The sequence below is a fragment of the Triturus cristatus genome, chromosome 7 (assembly GCF_964204655.1).
Source record: "Triturus cristatus chromosome 7, aTriCri1.1, whole genome shotgun sequence".
Classification (NCBI taxonomy): Eukaryota; Metazoa; Chordata; class Amphibia; order Caudata; family Salamandridae; genus Triturus; species Triturus cristatus.
Window position 1 is genome coordinate 210,502,746 of NC_140590.1, and position 18,534 is coordinate 210,521,279.

The following is an 18,534-nucleotide window of genomic DNA, read 5'->3' on the forward strand; positions in this document are numbered from 1 at the left end:
TATCTGAGTCTTCTTAAGGTATACTGCATGGTGTGGGATTTAATGATATTGTGACGCTTTCATTTGGACATGTTGCCTTTATTGGCTAGAACGGAGGCACGGCATTGAAAAAAGTCCCATCAAAGCACACGTGAGATGAGACGGCGTTGAGAATCGAATGGCAGACGTGGAGGGCGTGGAGATGTGGGTCAGCACTGTCAAGGGTGTGTATAGTGTTGTTGTTGAGCTTGAATACTGGGGTATTCATGCAAAGGATCTTCCTTTTGATACCCTTGTCCAAGAAGGGGACATGGGCAGCAGTGTGATAGTCAGTCATGCTCTCCAGATATGTGATAACTCTCTTCAGAGGTGAGGGAATTGGCCTCATCTTGAGAGGGTCAGACCAGTGAGGTGGTGAACTGCACACTTCATTAGTATTGGACTTTGCTAATGATAGTAGAAGGACATCATTGCAGAAGATAACAATTTTACTTGTTAACACTGGTTTACCATCAGCACTGACTGCCTAGTTTTGGCAGGAGGATCATTATCTAAATTCTCTCTTGCAAGAATGCAATGTCCCCTAGTTTCATAAAACAAAATATTCTAAAATGTAGTGGTGGTTAATGTGTGATATTGTGTCAAGTCTCAGCTACCATGAAGAGCCATGGAGGCTTTGAAGACCCATTCTTCAAATCAAGCCCCCAATTCAATGCAAACCACGTGATCCGGTCTTCAGCACCCACCGCGTGGTCATCGCAGAGTCACTCCCTTTATATCAGTGCATGGTCCCCATAAGTTTAGAAATCTAGTGCAAACTCTGATGATTGCCTGACCCTGTTTGCAAGCCTTCTCTGAACCCGCTCATCAACCGCCAGTACCAGCCATACTTTCTGACCCCTCGATTGTCATCGGTTCCTTCTGCGGTGTGCGGCTTGACTGTCCACTTTAGGACAGTGTCAAAAGTATTTTGCACATTGCGGGCCCTGTCTTCTGTATCACAGTCCAACAAAAACATGTGGAAAGGAATCATTATTCTGGAAATGTTTAGATTAGTTCACCAGTTTCTAGCCATCAATCCTGTGCTTTTAGATTGGCTGCAAGCAGCCGAAACACACTGCAGTGAGACTAGTGCTTGGTTTCGAAATTTGATGTTACTAGGCGCTTGCGCTGGCCATGCGTGACTTCAGAAAGTCTCTCTAACCTACAAACCTTTCGTTTGCCCCCAGAGACTGAGACAATATGCTTAGAAAATACTTATAGGCCATGCTCTTCCAGGATTTACCCTAAAAAGGTTAAGGCACTGTTGCCAGAACGAGGTGCATCCACTGCTGATCCTGGGCGCGCCTTCATTCGGTCTGTGAGAAACAGAGAAGAGACGTCTGCATGTGCAATCAACTTCTTTATTACGAAAGCAAAAAAAGGCTTTAAAGATTTCACAAGGAGCTGAACACAACTTCTCTTTCCGTGACAACGGTTGCTTCATTCTAAACTTTGTTTTCATATTTAGTTCCCTTCCGTCTCTTTACTGAGTGATTAGAGAAATAATCAACTCGTGCTGAAATTGCCCACAGTGCCTCTTGTGCACAAGTTGTGCCACCTTTTCTTGCAACAACAAGAAAAGGAAAAGCTACAAAACACAAAATGATACTATAAAAGTAAAACAAAAGAAGCAACTAATTGTACATTTGTTCCATGCACCGATGCACTTATTCCCATTAAAGCCTGCCCGGATGGCTTTGCACATACAGGGGAAAAAGCATAAAAAGATTTTTGGGTAGAAAATGCCTACAGGCAGGAAAGAACTTCACAAGCAGTGTCATGAATGTGGCTCTGAAATATCAATAGTTCAACATGCATTCTGAAGGAAGCTCTCCGGGGGTGTCAGAATTATACAGTAAATAATGCAAAGTGTAAGGTGAGCGAGTAATACTACTTTTTGTGGGGTCACATCTCATTCTATGTATATTTGAACTATTTGTTAACAGTACATTCTACAGATTGAGGCGTAGTCAAGCCTGGCCGTAAACACTGACAGGTGAAACACAAGTTGTGCAAGTGAGTGATGGAGCGTCTCAAACCAGGAAAAGGAAGCGGGCGTCGGCCCCAAATGTAACCACGCATGAAACCGAAATTATGCAACAATCAGAAATGACGAAGGAACACCTCTGTGCACCTTAGGCAACACTGTGGCCTATATAAAACCCAGAGCAGGAAGGAGACTTTTATTCCCAGGCGACCGGTGAACGAAGACCTTCCGCAGCTCTAAAGACGACACAAGGTATGTTTCCCTTCGCACTGCTTTCAGGCAGTGACTTAGGTTTCACCAACCTGTCTTCATATTCGTTGTTTCGACCCATGCCTGCGACCACAATGCTTCATTTCACCTTGTGATTTAACTACGGCAATATATTCAACCTGTGCAAATTCCTCGTGGGGATTGGCGGCTATTGTCCAATTTATTTTCCTTCCCAAAACACCGTTTCAATAATTACATTTAATTGCCCTCCGTTTAATTAAATTGTTTTAGTATATTTACGTTTTTTGACCACACTGCCAAATAGCAAAGTAGGCAAAGCAGACAAATTAAGTAAGAACCATTTTAGAGAAAGAGTGCCCGAGAGCGCGATATCGAGAGATAAAATCGGGGTGAGAGGACCAAACTGACCGCGAGCATCCCACCTTTGGAATAGAAGATAAGCAGAGACAGTCACAGAGAAAAAGAAGACATAAGCAAAAGACAGAGTGAGAATTAGAGACTCAAAGACACTTGAAGAGACAGTGAGATTGATCCATGTGAGTGAGAGGGAGAGACAGGGAGAGAGCAAGGCACTTTCAATGGGAAGTAACTGCTCAGACCCAGAGTTACTGGGTGCTTTATCTGACAGTTTTTCAGGATTAAGTCATAAAAACACAGACATATTGCACCACATCTGAGAAGGCTGACAGTGTCCACTCAAGTGCCCGTGGGCATTGGGGGAGCACTGCCTTCTCACCCAGGGCTGCTGCAGGGGGTGGACCCAGGCTGTGCAATCCTGCCGCCCCAGTCCCAGCCCTGCAACAACTTCAATTGGCCCGTTGCCTCCAGGCCTGAATTATCGGGTTCAGAGTTCTCACCCATAGTTGTTGCTTTAGGTGAATTACTCCAGACTTGCATTGTGTTTTCAAGATTGTTCACTTACCAATTAATATACCTTTCCTCAACATTCTGTCTATCTCTGACATCATAAATCAACTTTGCTAGTTCTTAGACATTATTTCAGATTTTGCATTTCCTGGACTGGATCCTTCATCTTTTTCACCGAATCATATGTGCCACAAACAATGAATGAAACGCTTCTATTTTCTATAGATCCAAAGGAAGAGAGAGTAGTTAATTGCCCTGAACTGATATCTCACAGTGACTGTCTCTGCCTCTTCTCTTCAGCCATGAATAACATGTATGCTTCTGTCTCAGGTGCCACTGATGGCATTCTTGAGTTCACCCTTCAGGCCCAAACTAGGAGTAAACAACACTTACTTTCCTGCTATGCACTGTAATTCCCTCTCAGTGTCCTGCCACTTCTAGTTGGCCCCTGAGCATGAATATCCCTTGAACACGCTCTGGGCTCCATATTTTGGGCAACAGTAACAGGACCTTCTATTCTGCTTCATGTCACAGTAATAATAAACAAAGGGGCAGATCTACAAGGAAGTGCCGCAGTGCGGCAACACAAGCCCTTTGGCTGCGCCACGCTGCAGCACTTCCAAAGCACAGGAATGCGATATATTTACAATAATATGTCGCATTCCGGTGCTTCCCCCTGAGCTGGCGCACAAACTGCAGCCATGCGCCGGCGCAGGCACCCTTGCACCATGGTGCACGGATGCCTGCATCATGGGGGAGGTTGTTTTTGTGCAGGAAGGGGCACCTTCATACACAAAAACAATCACTACAGGCATTTTCCTATTTCAATGCGTGAGGTAGAATGTAGCACGCATTGAAAGAGGAAAAAACGAGGAGAAATGAAAACATTTCTCCTCCTTGCGCCTCGCTACGCCTCCAGCAATGACGCGCATTTCCAGATTCACAATTCCTTGTAAATCTGGAAATATGTCTCGTTCCATGGGTGTGCGTGGGAACACCCACAGCAACACCCATGGAATGCCCCACAAAAAGGTTCCCACAGCAACACCCACGGAACGCCCCACAAAAAGTGATGTACTTGTGCAGGGGGCTTGTAAATCTGCCCCAAAGTCTTTTTCAATGGAATTACACATCTGTGTGGGACAATGGCTTATGTATCCCTCTGCAGTGAGATTATACAGTTATGTAGCAATTTGGCACAACATAAATCTGATTATTGTAAAATACCGCTGATCTCGTCCCATCAGAGAGCACCCCCTTCCAGTTAGGTCATTGGGGAAGAGAAATGTGCATCAACACCCACTTAAAGAAAATTAACAATAGTATTTTGCAAGCAGTAGGAAAGGAAGATAATTAGACCCTGAAGGTACTTTGCAAGCACCGTTTCATATCTCACCACCACTCTCTGTCACTCTTGTACCCACACCTTATTAAACAAATCCACATAGCCTTCTCATGTGTATGCAACTTCTTTTCTTTGCAGGACAGCATGACTCTCAGAATGGTGAAGAGAACTTATTTCCTTCTGGTGCTGGCAGCAGGTGAGTGTAAACCAAGCTTAAAGTAGAGAGTCTGGAGGATCAATTAGAGGAGTAGACTGGAATCTAAGGCCCTCTTGTTCTCAACCCCTGCACTTTGAAAGGGCAAGAGTTGAGAGGGTAAAAGCACTATCACTGGGAGGGTCTTGAGTTTTGTTTTCCATTTTTAACAAGTTATAGAACACGTCTAAATTGTTTATTGTTTTATTACTTCTCATTCTATTGAGTTGGTGCAATGGCTTCCAGATAATAATTGCTCACTTGTTGATCAGTTAGTCCTTGACCTCTGGAACAGCACTGCCCTCATCTCCTTTACTAACAATTTATCCTTTTAATCAGTTGCTAACAAAATTATAGGATCGATTAACTAAATCTACACTTCTAAAGAGCATCTTTTAGAGTTCCATGTAGAAAGAACAGCAGGAATGAAGTATCTGCAAAGAGCCATTGGCTGATAACAAAGCTTGACAGACAGGCCTTCAAGCCAATGTATGAAGAAGACTCATTCAAACAAGACAGAGGCTGAATAGGGCTGATTCAAAGTCTTTTTCTTTATGCCATATTTTATGTGTGTGTGTGCACATGTGTTTGTGGGTGTGGGCACATGTGCGCACGTGTGTGTGTGTGTGTGTGTGTGTGTGCGCATGCGTTTGTATGTACCCAGACCTAAATAAATGCAAAATCCAAAATGAACATCATCCCACAACATCATTTATATACATGAATTGAATTAAACCGAGGCCAAAGTTCAATGCATGAATGAATCAAAAGTCTTAGACACTACATTCTCAAAGAGAAGATGTGCCATTTCAGATACACACCAGATAATCAGCAATATGCCTCATGAAACTAGCTTTGAATTCCTTTGGAGACTAATGTCGTCTCCCTTTGCTTTTTCTTCAAAGTTGTATATATAGCGCGATCATGACCCAAAGGTATTAGAGCACTTTACATTAGCACCAGTTGTGTTTCACAAGGACATATTAATTTTTTTTTTTTGGTAGGCATAAGGAGATTAAGTGATTTGTCCAGAATCACAGGATGTTGAGGGTCGGTGCTGAGACTCGAACCCAGTTCTCCTGATTTCAAGGCGACCACCCTAGCCACTAGGCCACATCCTCTCCCCTTTGGGCCACATCCTCTCCATTTCCTCTCCTTTCCTTAAATGTATGCTTCTGCATTGCAAACCTTAACATCTCAAATAAGCAATCAATGATTACGTTTAAAAGAGGGTTCCATTACTGAAGCATCAATCTATTCTCTGTTCTGAAAATCAGTTATATCTAAGGTTAGACCCTTCAGCCTTAGGGTAGTCTTCCCCCCAACGTTTTGCCTTCCTCCTCCACTTTTTCTGACCGGATTTCTGTATGTATTAGGACTCTGCGCACTTTAGACTGCTAATCTGGGCTAAAGTGCTTGTACTCTCTCCTCTAAACATGTTAATATTGGCCTATAATTAAATGGTATATTTATTTACTTATATGCCCCCAGTATGGTGGCACTACCTGTGCCCAGGACCTGTAAATAAAATGCTACTCATGGGTCTGCAGCGCTGAGTCTGCCACCCACTTAAGTAGCCCTTTAACCATACTTCAGGAGTGCGATTACAGAACCTGTCTGTGCAGTGTTAAACTGTTGTTTTGACCGGAACTTGTAAATTTAAGTTTTACATGTCCTGGTAGTGAAAAACTCTTTAATTTGTTCATTACTACTGCAAGGTCTATGTCTCCCATAGGTTAGCATTGCAGTTGCCTTATTAAATTTAATAAGTGTAATTTCCAAATGGGAAGAAATTACTGGTTCATGTTTGGTATCTTTGGGATTCTGATTTAAAATTCTAGCTTATGATGAAGACGTTTTAAATTGCAATTCTGAAAATGCCACTTTTAGAAAGTTGTAATTTTCTTGTCCTAGCCGTTTTGTGCCTGGAGCCTCTCTCTGGTGGTATGACTGGGTGCGCTTTGTAGTTGGGCTTTATGTATTCCCCCCAGACAACCATCCACAAGGGGAGCTTATATTTGATGGGATGGACCATCAGTGGCAGGGTGGGAGGGAGGAGTTCGACACAGCCTCATTTACACCTGAATAGGATATAGCCTGTCCTCTCACAAAGTGTCTAACATCTCTGCATTGGCACTCCAGCCAGCTTGGAGCCAGGGCAGGGGAGGCAGGGAATTCCATGCACTTCAAAGCCATTGTCTAGAAGTTTCTCCCACCTTCCTGAACCAGTGCACCAGGGTATACAACATGGGCCTCATACACCACCACTTCAGAGCGACTTTCGGACCTGAGGATACCCTTCCATGAAGAAGGAATGCTTTGCTGCTGAAGGACTGTCAATCTGCTGGACTCCTGCTTTGCTGTGCTGACTTGCTGCCTTTTTGCCTGCCTGAGAAGGACTAGACCTGCATCTCTTGAACCCAGAACCCAGAGTGACTCCTAGGGCTTGCTGGATGGCCCCCTGATCTGAATCCACAGGGACCTAAGAAGCTTCCCAAATACTGGTATTTGCACCTGGACTCTACCTTCTGTGAGTCTGCCCTGCCAAGTGGTGCCACCCCAGTCCCGCACCCTTCCCTTGTAAGTGAGCCTAAGGTGCTCTGCCAGCATGTGGATCCAGCAGAACTGTTGCATCTCCTCCGTTTTGTGGCGCAAAGTCGAGCAGAACTGATGCATCGTTGCCACGGCGTGGATTGGGCCCATCGCAAAGACTCACATTGAAGCTGCAACCTGTGTCGCCTTTGGAACCACCACTGCGTGACGCTTACCCGGCTCAGGCCCTTGCATCTCTTGTGGACAGCAGCCTTGACAACAACGATGGACTCTGCATTGCAGCCTCCCAGCTCTTCAGAATCGACTCATAACCCAAAATGTGTGTTCCATCCCCGACACCAGACTTCACATCACAAGCCCCATTGACAGGATCTTCAAAGTTGACGCAAGTTTGGGGTCTGCTTGTGCCTTACCCTGACAAGGATTGTAGTTTCTGCTTGACCAGACCCAACATACCTCAGTCAATCAACAACCTCATTTTTTACTACTATAATTTGTCATGATACAATGTGCCATATTAGAGGTATGGCACATTGTCTCACACTTCGCTGTGAAACACACTTAAGCCTGTGTGCCAAGCCCAGATGGGGGTGGTGCACCGTATCACAGCATATGCACTGTTCCCAGTACAGGCACAGACCAGGTGTACACACGCACTGCGTGTGCTCCTTTCCCTCCTTTTTAATGGGTGCCTTCTGGGGTTTTGTAATTACAGTGCACACTGTCAACAAATACTTTGCCTGTGCACCCTTTTCGTATTTTGCATGGGTCGATGACCCCACACAAAAGAAGGAATGTCTCTTTAAGACCATGCCAGCACACATTTACTGCCTGCAAGAACTATATTATGGAAGAGCCATTTCGTAAAACCAAATTGCTCTTGGGGGGTGCAAAAAGTGGGCATACAGCCTGTTGCACCACTGGGGCAGTTTCTGTGAAACTGCCCTATGTTCGCTTGTGAGTAAACAAGCGGTTCTTGTAAATTATGTCTGTTTTTATCACATTACCATATAACTTGATCCAAAATCCCATCTCACCCCTTGTATAATTGAATGAAACCTACATGCTTTGATGTTACCTTTTCATATTGATATTTTCATTGGAGATCAGATTAAGGACTTTGTGAGCAGTACTTTGTAACTGGTGTCCAATACGATGTCAAACACATTCCATTTTTTCTCCTGCAGTAAATTAAATGGCTTTGATTCTTGCCTTTATTCCAGCGTGGTGATCTTTGATTAACTGGAGGATATCTTGCTTGATCCCAAACTGTTTATCTGTAAGGAAATTTGCGATAATCGAAGCTATAATACGAAGCTTCCATTTATGTTTGTATTTCTCTTTTCCAGTGCTCACGACGATGCTTGGAACGGTAAAATGCCAGGATGCTGGTGATGGTCGCGGTAAGTCAATATCACCCCAGTATCATTCTGTGTCCAGGGATGGATTCCTGTTTTGTTTCATAGGATTATATTTTCACACTTTAATTGATCGAATGAATCTGTTTTCTGATATCACTATCAAAGTGTTTGTTACAAGAGGGTAAAGCTAGGGCTAACCCTAAGAACAGGGTCCGGGACAGGAGTCGTGGTAGTCGTAGGGTTGAAGACGATGGCAATATAGTCTTTGTCGAGGGCTCATCATCGTATTCAGTCTAATTATATTTACCAACATAGCACGGATCTTTCTTCCTTTTGCTTTTATTAACATTATATTTCTTGTTACTGTTGGTCTCATCCCCTACTCTCCCTGTTGTCTTTGACCTCTGGTTTGCTCACTTCTCCCTCTTTCTTGGATTAGAACTGTCTGTCTGTCTGGGCTGGAACTGACCCTGTGCAGCTCAGCGACTGTACCTGTCATAAAGTCGCCTCTGAGCTTCTTTTCCTTAAACCTTTAGCAATCTCCCTTTGGGTGCACCTTAGGCAGGAGATGGGTGATGGGAGGGGCTGAGCTGTCTGGGCCATGACAGCGGGTTTGGCCTCGCTCCAGTATCACCTTTGCAATGTGTTGTGGTAATTCCTCTCCCTAAGTCGTGGTGTGGGACAATATTTACAGTATGTCACTCTGCGTACAGCAATCACTTCATGCTCTCGTTTTGTTAGATTGTACTATCTCTCCACTATCATATTGGTTGAATGAATACATCTGTTTGATGTCACAATAAATTGTATCCCTACTGCCTCAAATCACTCCAGGTGTTCAGGATGCGGCCATTGCCCTCCTAGAAAAACACTGCCCCCCTGGGGTAACCTGGCAAAACCAGGAGATGGGGCTGGGCACAAAAAGCAAGCAGGCAAGCGGTTGTTCAATGACAAGCAAGTGTGCCTCATTGCACTTACATCAGATCTGATCTCTGTGATGCTGCAACGCCATCATCCCATTACCACAGATCCCTTGCCTCAGACCCCTCAGCCAGCCCTCATCCCTGCCTGCACCGAAAGTCCTAGAGCGCCCCACTAACAGCCATGACTGAAACTCCCCTGCAGGTCTTAGGTGCCAAGTCCTTTTAGTGCATCAACAGTTGCATAATAAGGATACAATGGCCATGACACAAGCAAAGGAACTGGGTCCCTTATCCCTTTCTAGTAACCACAGCCATACCTGGGATGCAGGGGCCCCTCAAGCACCCGAGGCCTGGTGTCAATGCACCTGCTGCGCTATTGATAGCTGCGGGGTTTCAAGGGGTATCACCAGAGATATTCATTTCAACACATCGATGCTTCCCCTTGCAAGGGGCGAACTCCATGTGCCTCATTCAGACCTTCACGAGGGAGTGGCTAGAACTGGAGGGGCTGGAAAGACATCATTTCATTCTAATTTGGTTGCAAATGTGCACCCTGGTTCTGTTCCAACCTCTGGTCTCCCTCGAATAATGCTCTGAAAGTGAAATGTGCTTTATAGTATGAGTAGCACCAATAAATGTTTAAATGCATACTCCAGTCATATTATTTGCAATCTGCCTGTGTCATCTATGACACAGATATCTTTGGGTATCTCTCATATGCATTTGCCTGCAGTCTCGTGGCATCTCTAGGCTTTCTTCCCCTACCAGCATGCCTATTTTTGGTGACTTTTGTTGGCAATCTGGCATCCTTTTGTGGATGGTTTTTGTAGTACCGTAGAAATATGTAGCACCTATGTACATCTCGCAAACAAGGACCAATAAAGCGCTTCCTGGCCTCGGACTCTGGCCTCGGACTGCCTTCATAAATCTTTCCCCATTACTCCAAGTTACAATGTACATAGTCATGAATTGTGCCCTCCTCTACTAATTGCAGTGCCACGTTTTCCTTATGCAGCCACTTGGTTCCTTCGGGTTCATATAACCTTTACATACACTTACACACACGCAGGTGACTGGACTGGGAACCAGTGGAGAGACAATCATCCGTCTTCAAATGTTTTGTGACTTTTCCCCAAAATGTTCAACAGTGTAGAGCTTAGGTAGTAAAGGGCGGCAGGCAAAGTGCATGTATAGTATTTGGCAGCACCAAAACACCACTAAAGTCAATGGGGCAGATTTACAAGGACTGGCACATCCATGCATGTTAGCAGGGATGCGCAAGTAAAGATGTGGCACGTAGGAATACCCTTCCGTCACCACGGATGTGACGCACCGCGGCGCAAGGATAGTCTGATGCATGTTGCATCTTATGTCGTAAGGGCAGCACATTGCTGGAGTCGTGTCGCAAGCGTGATGCAACTCCAGCAGTGCTCAGGGGCGCCCTATACCTAACATGTTGCATCACTCCTTACGCCTGCTTCAAGCAGGCGTAAGGTTTTGACGCAGCATGGACGCAGCATGGACGTAAAAGTGACTCACTTTTACGAGGCTTCCTTGCGATGGAACCCCCACCCGCATACAATGGGGCAGATTCACAAGGACTGGCGCATCCCTGCATTTTAGCAGGGATGCGCCAGTAAAGATATGACACGCAGGAATACCCTTGCACCCCCACAGATACGTCGCATTTAAAATGCAACGCACCATGGTGCAAGGATAGTCAGATGCATGTCGCATCTTATGTCGTAAGGGCAGCGCATTGCTGGAGTCGTGTCGCAAGCGCGATGTAACCTCAGCAATGCTCAGGGGCGCCCTATACCTAACATGCTGCGTCACTCCGTACGCCTGCTTCAAGCAGGCATAAGGTTTTGACGCAGCATGGACGTAAAAGTGACTCAGTGAAATCTTTTAGATTTTACTGCAGTCACTTTTACAGGGCTTCCTTGCGACGGAACGCAGGTATAATGTAGCACAGGACTTTACAACGTGACGCATCTCACTAGATGTGTCCCGTTGTAAATCTGTCGCATGGTGGCGCATTGTTTACTATGCCGCTGTATCACAGAAGTGACGCAACAGTGTCGTAAACATGTCACAAGGGGCTTGTACATCTGCCCCATTATACCTGACGCAGGTATAATGTAGTGCAGGGCTTTACAACGTGACACATCTCACTAGATGCGTTACATTGTAGATCTGTCGCATTGTTTGCAACTCCGCTGCATCACAGAAGTGACGCAACGGTGTCATAAACATGTCGCAAGGGGCTTATAAATCTGCCCCAATATCTAAAAACAAATACATTTTCCACCAGAGATTCTATGTCATTAATTCCAATTGCGCGAAATGGTGCAGATCTGATATTTGAATCAGGGAACATTTAAAACAAAAAGTTCGATGCAGTTTGTATTTCAATACATTTCTGATGTAACGATTTCAGTACAGAAGTGGTTTCTCAACAATGGCCACTGGGGAATAGCTGTTCACTGAAACAATTCAAAATCCCTCAGATTATCGTTTTTTAAGCAGTTCAGTTTCTCTAGAAATACTGGGGCAGATTTATGAGGCCCGTTGCGCCATCGGAACGTCACTTTTTGTGACGTTCCGTGGCGCAGAAGCCTGCGTGATATTTATCAGGCAGCACTGAGCCACTTTTTGTGGCTTAATGCTGCCTCATAAATATCAGTCCCTTTAACGCAGTGTTCTGCGTTAAAGGGGCGTGCAATGGGTGTTGCGTTCCCAGCAACACCCATGGCCTTTTGACACTGCCCCAGATTTACGAGAAATCGGAAATCTGAGGCAGCGCCAAAAGCTTCCGCCTCCCCAGGGGAGGCGTAAGGGAGGCGCAACGGGGAGAAATATCTTTATTTCTCCTCGTTTTTCCTTTTTCTATGTGTGCTGCATTCTGCAGCACCCATACAAAGAGGAAAAACCTCTTGTGATTATTTTTGTACAGAAAGGTTTCCCTCCCTGTACAAAAATATTCATCTCCGCAACGCAGGCACCCTTGCACCATGGTGCAGAGGTGCCTGCGTTGGCGCAGGCAGCCCATTGTGTGCCGGCGCAGGGGACAAGGACAGGAATGGGCCGCATTTTATAGATACGGCGCATCCCTGCCCTTTTCTTTTGCCGTAGGGAAGCGCAGCAGGAAGGCCTGCGGCGCTTCCCTACGGCAAAACCTCATAAATCTGCCCCACTGTCTATCAAAAACACAGACTTCAGCATGTTCAGCACGTGGTTGGAATTTCATGTCACAATCCCAGAGGCGTAGCGTGGGGGGTTCACAGGGGCACAGGGGCAGTTGCCCCAGCCGCAAAATTCTTAGGGGCTCTAAATTTCAAAAGAAAGTATTACTCCCTGAGCTAACGGGCTAGGGGGCTCAATACTTTCTTTTGAAATTTTGCCCAGGGTGCTGGCAACGCACGCAACGGCGCCACACAATCCTCAGAACTGGCAGCGAAAGGTCTGTGCTCCAAGTGTCCCAAACTCCCAGGGACTCTTTGCTCGTGGTGAAAGGACATGGACCTCAGTGGCATAGCACCTTCTTTACCACTCTGCAGGACCACAACCAGGGATTCAGCTACTAATCATTTTCTTAGGGCATCTCAGTGAACAGTGAACACCTGTGCGATAATTACAAATAATTCATGCAACGAGGCGCAGCAAAACAAGTTTCTGACCTGCATTGTATTGACAGGAAAGAGCTAAAGAAATTGCTCCATATTTACCAACATATGGTGCTGTTCAGCTCCCTCCATGCACTGCCTCACTTGTGGCTACCCAGAGGCAACGCAAGCAGCCTTGTGCATGGTGCAAGGGCGCCTGCATTGTGGCTAGGATTATCTCCTTGCAGGACGGGATGCCTTCCTGCACAAAAACGATCCTTAGCGGCACATGTCTCTTTCTAGAGCACACATGGAAAGAGGCAGTACCGGGGAGAAAAGAAGATATTTCTCCTTGATGCACCTCTGTCAGGTAGGTGCATCATTTTTACTCAAAACCAGGTTTACAAGTGTTTGTACCTCTGAGTTTGTGTCAAGGTCAGCCGCAACCCGTTCAGGTAAGAGCGGTGGCTGGGTGGGGCTGGGTGGGGGGGTATGTCAACATACGACCGCAAGGGGAAATTAAATAAATAATTAATTTTCCCTTGTGGTCATATGTTGAAATCCCCCCTGCCAACGAGGCCCCACCACTCTTACCCGCACAGACCGCGGCTGGCCAAAATGCATGGGGGGTTTGCACGAGAACGCCCCTATAATACCTACCTGTCGTGAAGTAACGTAGGTCCAGTCTAAAGCCAAAGGCACACTCTGATCAATAACACTAACACATACCTGGTACAACCATTCTTGAGAAACCAAATGAATCGATCCACAGAGACCATTTGCCTATTCAATTACATTTACAAATGGTTATATTTCCTTATGCTAGAAATGCAGGTGGTGATTCAGTGCATATTGTTGCCGTGCACCTTCCTTCTGCCCCATCCTGACTTGTACCGCATGCGGCTCAGGTCTGAGGCTTGAGATCTCTGTCAGTCGAAACCGTAATGTTCTCGGATGTTGCCAAATTGTACTAAACCTGATACATATTGCTTTCAGAGGCTGTTATTAGAATGCATTTAAACCACAGTGCTTTGTGACATTTTAAAAAGGATCTATTACAATGCTCTAATTTCCCTTACAGAAAAGTGTGGCTTGAACATGGAGTACTCACGCTGCGGTGGATCCTGTCCAAGAACCTGCCAGGATATCTTCAGCATGGGGCTACCTAAGAACTGCACAGAAGAATGCAAGCCAGGATGCTCATGTGTGTTTGGATATGTCCTACAGAATGGGACATGCATACCTGTGAAGAACTGTACCTGTCCGGAGAACGCAGAATATACAGAATGTGACGGGCTCTGCCAATTTAGTTGTAAAGACGTGGCCAACATGGTCAACAAGAAAGACAAGATGTGCCCATTGATTTGCATTGGAGGATGTGTCTGCAAAGGTGACTATGCATTAAACTCCGGTAAATGTGTCCCACAGAAAGAGTGTCCCTGCAAGAAGAATTCGCAATACAATGGCTGTGGCACATGTCGGAAAACCTGTGAGGATGTGGCCAATAACATCACTGCAAAACCCTGTACAAAGGATTGCAAGGACGGATGCTTCTGTAATGAGGGATATGTCGTAAACGCTACAGAATGTGTCCTTGAGAAGGACTGTCCCTGCAACAACCACGCACACTATGACACCTGTGGCACTGCATGCCCACTCACATGTGATAATTACAGCAATCCACCAAAATCATGCATAAGGCGATGTGTGTCTGGGTGCTTCTGTGACAAGGGCTATGTGAAGTCTGGTAACACGTGTGTACTTCCAGAGCAATGCTCCAGAGCAACCTCCTCATGAAGGGGTGAAGCAAGTACCCATGGCTCTCTGAGCACTATATAGGATGTAAACATACTTGATTCACAATTGTTAACTCACCAATATGCAATCAAGGGAAACCACTGAGTTAACATTATATTGCAGGGACTTTCAAGTTAAATAAACTGCAAGTGAGATTAGGAGTATAGGTGATTGGACAAATATCACAAATATCATGGGACAGAATGTCGTGTCAAAAATATTGAGGACATTAGAATATTGGGAACGCAATTTCCTATGGGTACATAAAGTTTTACTATATATAACTCCACATATATGTACCATGACAATATATATATACATATATATCTTCCAGGAACTTAGATCTGGAGTGAAAAATATTACATTTATACCTACCTATTTGCACTTATCTTCTCAATATTCTTGTCATGCAAGTGTACATTTTAGAGAATAAACTCATGGTAAATTCCTTTTTCATTCATGCCCACATATTCACATAGCCACCTCGCCTGTAAATATCTCATTGCACCAGTACCACAGAGAAAGAACTCACCCCATCCCCACCCCTGAAATGATATTTTCCAAACCTTAGGTCTGTAGTGTTTGTAAAGGCTTAAGTGCTCTCAGACCATTTGTTTTCTGCAGGTTAAGAGTTGTTTACTGCATATTAAATTCCCACAACCACAGCCGGGTCAGTCATTGAAAGAGATCTGTAGTGTGCGGCATTAACTAGAAAGCAAACTATAAAAAAGTGACTAAAAGTCACACTTTCGTGTTTTTTATCAACAATACTCATAACATCTAATTACTCCGGCTCATGCGTGATACCTTAATAAAATAAAATCAAGGCTTTTTGGCGAGCAACACATTGCATGTTGGAATTTTTGAGTCTTTAGTAGTAAAATACATACTATAGGTCCCAAGAGGCACAATGATGCTGGCTAAACGCACGAGCTGGCTGACCTTTATCTGGTCTAACCAGATTTATTTTTCAATAATAGGTTCACATAACTTGAACATTCTTTCAAAGTGGGTTCAAAAATAAATATTTAGTTCTCTGCTGTAGAGATGTATTTGTAGTGCTAAGGTCACAAGTTACAATGTTAAGAGAGTAGCTCAGTAGGTAAGGCATTAGGTCTGCGAGTACCTAGATGTTTTCGGCTGCATGAAAGGCTCAGGGAGTTGTATGCCTGCTGAAGAGTGCTAAATGCAACCAGAAGAAAAAACATAACAGTTAACAAAGTAATGCGCATATTATTTATCATGGAGTTTACATCATCCTATACCACGCAAGGCGCGGCAGGGCAGCGCAAACCTACACTGAGAATTATCAAGCTACACTAGGCCAGTCTGCGTGGCGCTGCGTGGCTCGGTAAATCTAGCAAAACACAAGGTAGCGCAAGTTGTTGTCTTGTGTCCCATTGCATGGTTAGGGCATTACATGGGTGGAGCATGAGTGTTCCCACGCATCCACCCATGTATTCTTACGAATTCCGAGATTTACCAAGGGTCGTAGACCTGGGAATGCGTCAGAATTCATTGCCTCCCCATTTGAGGTGCAGCAAACAAAAATATATTTATTTCTCCTCACTGTTTCCTCTTTCTGCACAAAAACAATCCTGCCAACAACGCAGGCGCCCTTGATTCGGGCCTTCATTGGCGCTAGGCAGCACATTGTGTGCCAGCAAATGACATGAATGCACAGTATATATTCCTGCCCTTTCCCTATCATACAGCGCAGCAAGGTGACTTGATTGATAATTCCATAAATAGGCCGCTACATTTTCCTCCAAAGCTATGTAATCTCTAACATTCAGTTGCATGTAAAATAGCAATAAAATCTTTCCCAGAATCTTGACATAGTGGTCTTTCCCCCACCCAGTCTAATAAGCTTACTAATACACTCTTATGTAAAATATTTCTTATGGTGAAAACAGCGCATAAAGAGGTCTTCAAAATGTACCGATTTTTGAAGGATGCTACTGGCCAAATGTACTGGAATTGTTTGTCACTCTATTTTCAAGGGTCTCCTAAAAAATGTAGGTTTGACCTAGTTTGCTGAAGTAAAATGCACTTCAAAATGCACCATTTTTCACTGCTTGCATTGACATATCCTCAAGTTGTGTCTTACACAGAAATAGATATTCTTGCTGGCCACTAAATGTGTCAAAAATCACTGTGAGCATGTCTTTTCCACCACACACAGCCCACTTCTCCCACAGACGTGGAGGATGCTCTAAATAGTTTGCACATCTCCTCTAGCTACCTCAGCTACACTCATGCATGGCATGACATTCTGAGTTGTACTAATCCCAGGGTCTGGTATCCATTATTATCAAGAAATGTGATTGTTAAGAGGCTAATTTTATATTCTCCTGTTAACAACAGTTTTGCGCCAGATTATTAATTCTCATTGTTTGTTATTCAGCTGCTGCTCAATTGATGAAAATAAATTCTTCTAAACATTCATATGCCTTGCATTGTAAAGTTTTTGACTCTAGGATTGGTTCTTGCCAAATATCATCACGACTAGTTTTCGTTAAGCTGCATATTCTGACCCCATGACAGCAAATGCCTGACTATGAGTGGCCTGATGTGTTGACCTGTTTTGACCCATGATGGCTTCAGTACCAGCCCTTGAGCATTTGTAGTGGAAGCCCCCCCACCACCTCCGCCCCCTCTGTGCAAGCAGCTCGATGGAAAGACTGGATGGAGTGGCTGTAAAATGACTTTGCTGCATTGGCACTAGATAATGACCGATGTCGCCCCATGCTCCTGTGTTTAGGGGGCACCACCATTCACAAGCTTGGGAAGTCAGTAGTGGAGGCTGGTCCACCTTTTACCTACAGTACCCTGAAGTGAGCCCTCACTGCGCATTTTGAACCTCTCATGAATCCTGATTATGAGCGGTTCCCCCTAAGCCAAGCCAGGCAGCGTTCTGAAGAATCAGTGGACGCGTTCTATGCTTGACTAAAGGAACTCGCCAGCACCTGCACACGCCCCGTCGGGGATGATGAGATTCGGGCCCAGTTCATAAAGGGGGGTTTCGCTGTCAAGCTGAAGGAGAACATCCTACAGGCCCCTTGGATGTCCATGGCTGACATGATTACTATGGAGCGGTTGAAGGAACTTTTGAACACATGGAGGAGGCTCTACATCGACAGTTAAAGACAGAGCCTGTCGACATGGTGGCGACTGTGGGAGTAAAAATGAAAAGGCCTGTCCAACGCCTACTGCCAGCACTACTGTGAGTTACTCATGTGGAGGACCCTATCCTCATCAGGGGCCGTGTCCTGCTCAAGGGAAGAAGTGTCCCACCTTCTTCAAACTAAATCATTTTGCCAAAGTATGCCACGCATCTAGTCCTCAAAAGACATAAAAATCCAAGTCGGTCAATGTCATGCAGGCACCAGTTGCCCCAGATGATGAAGAACACATGGATGATGACGAATGGCACTTCCTAAAATGCACTGTTTAACCAGTTCCCACCGCTGATTGACACCGGAGCATCAATAAACATTTTGCCTCAATAATACAATCTCTCCTGCTACAGCTGGTCCTGTGCCCCATGGCCACCCAGGTATATGCTTTTGGGTCCTCAATGCCGCTCCCACTGGTGGGGGTATTCAAGACTGTGATCCTGCATGAATCCCGTTCAACATGTTCCAAGAT

General features: G+C 45.0%; 1 protein-coding gene across 1 annotated transcript; it reads left to right on the forward strand.

The window, feature by feature from the left end:
- Window positions 1–2,155: 2,155 nt before the first annotated feature.
- LOC146809234 (von Willebrand factor-like) lies at window positions 2,156–17,331 on the forward strand. Its single transcript, XM_085616048.1, has 4 exons — window positions 2,156–2,260; window positions 4,590–4,647; window positions 8,547–8,600; window positions 14,168–17,331. The coding sequence occupies exons 2-4, from the start codon at window positions 4,596–4,598 to the stop codon at window positions 14,881–14,883; spliced, it is 822 nt and encodes a 273-aa protein (XP_085472174.1). The 5' UTR covers window positions 2,156–2,260; window positions 4,590–4,595; the 3' UTR covers window positions 14,884–17,331.
- Window positions 17,332–18,534: the final 1,203 nt, after the last annotated feature.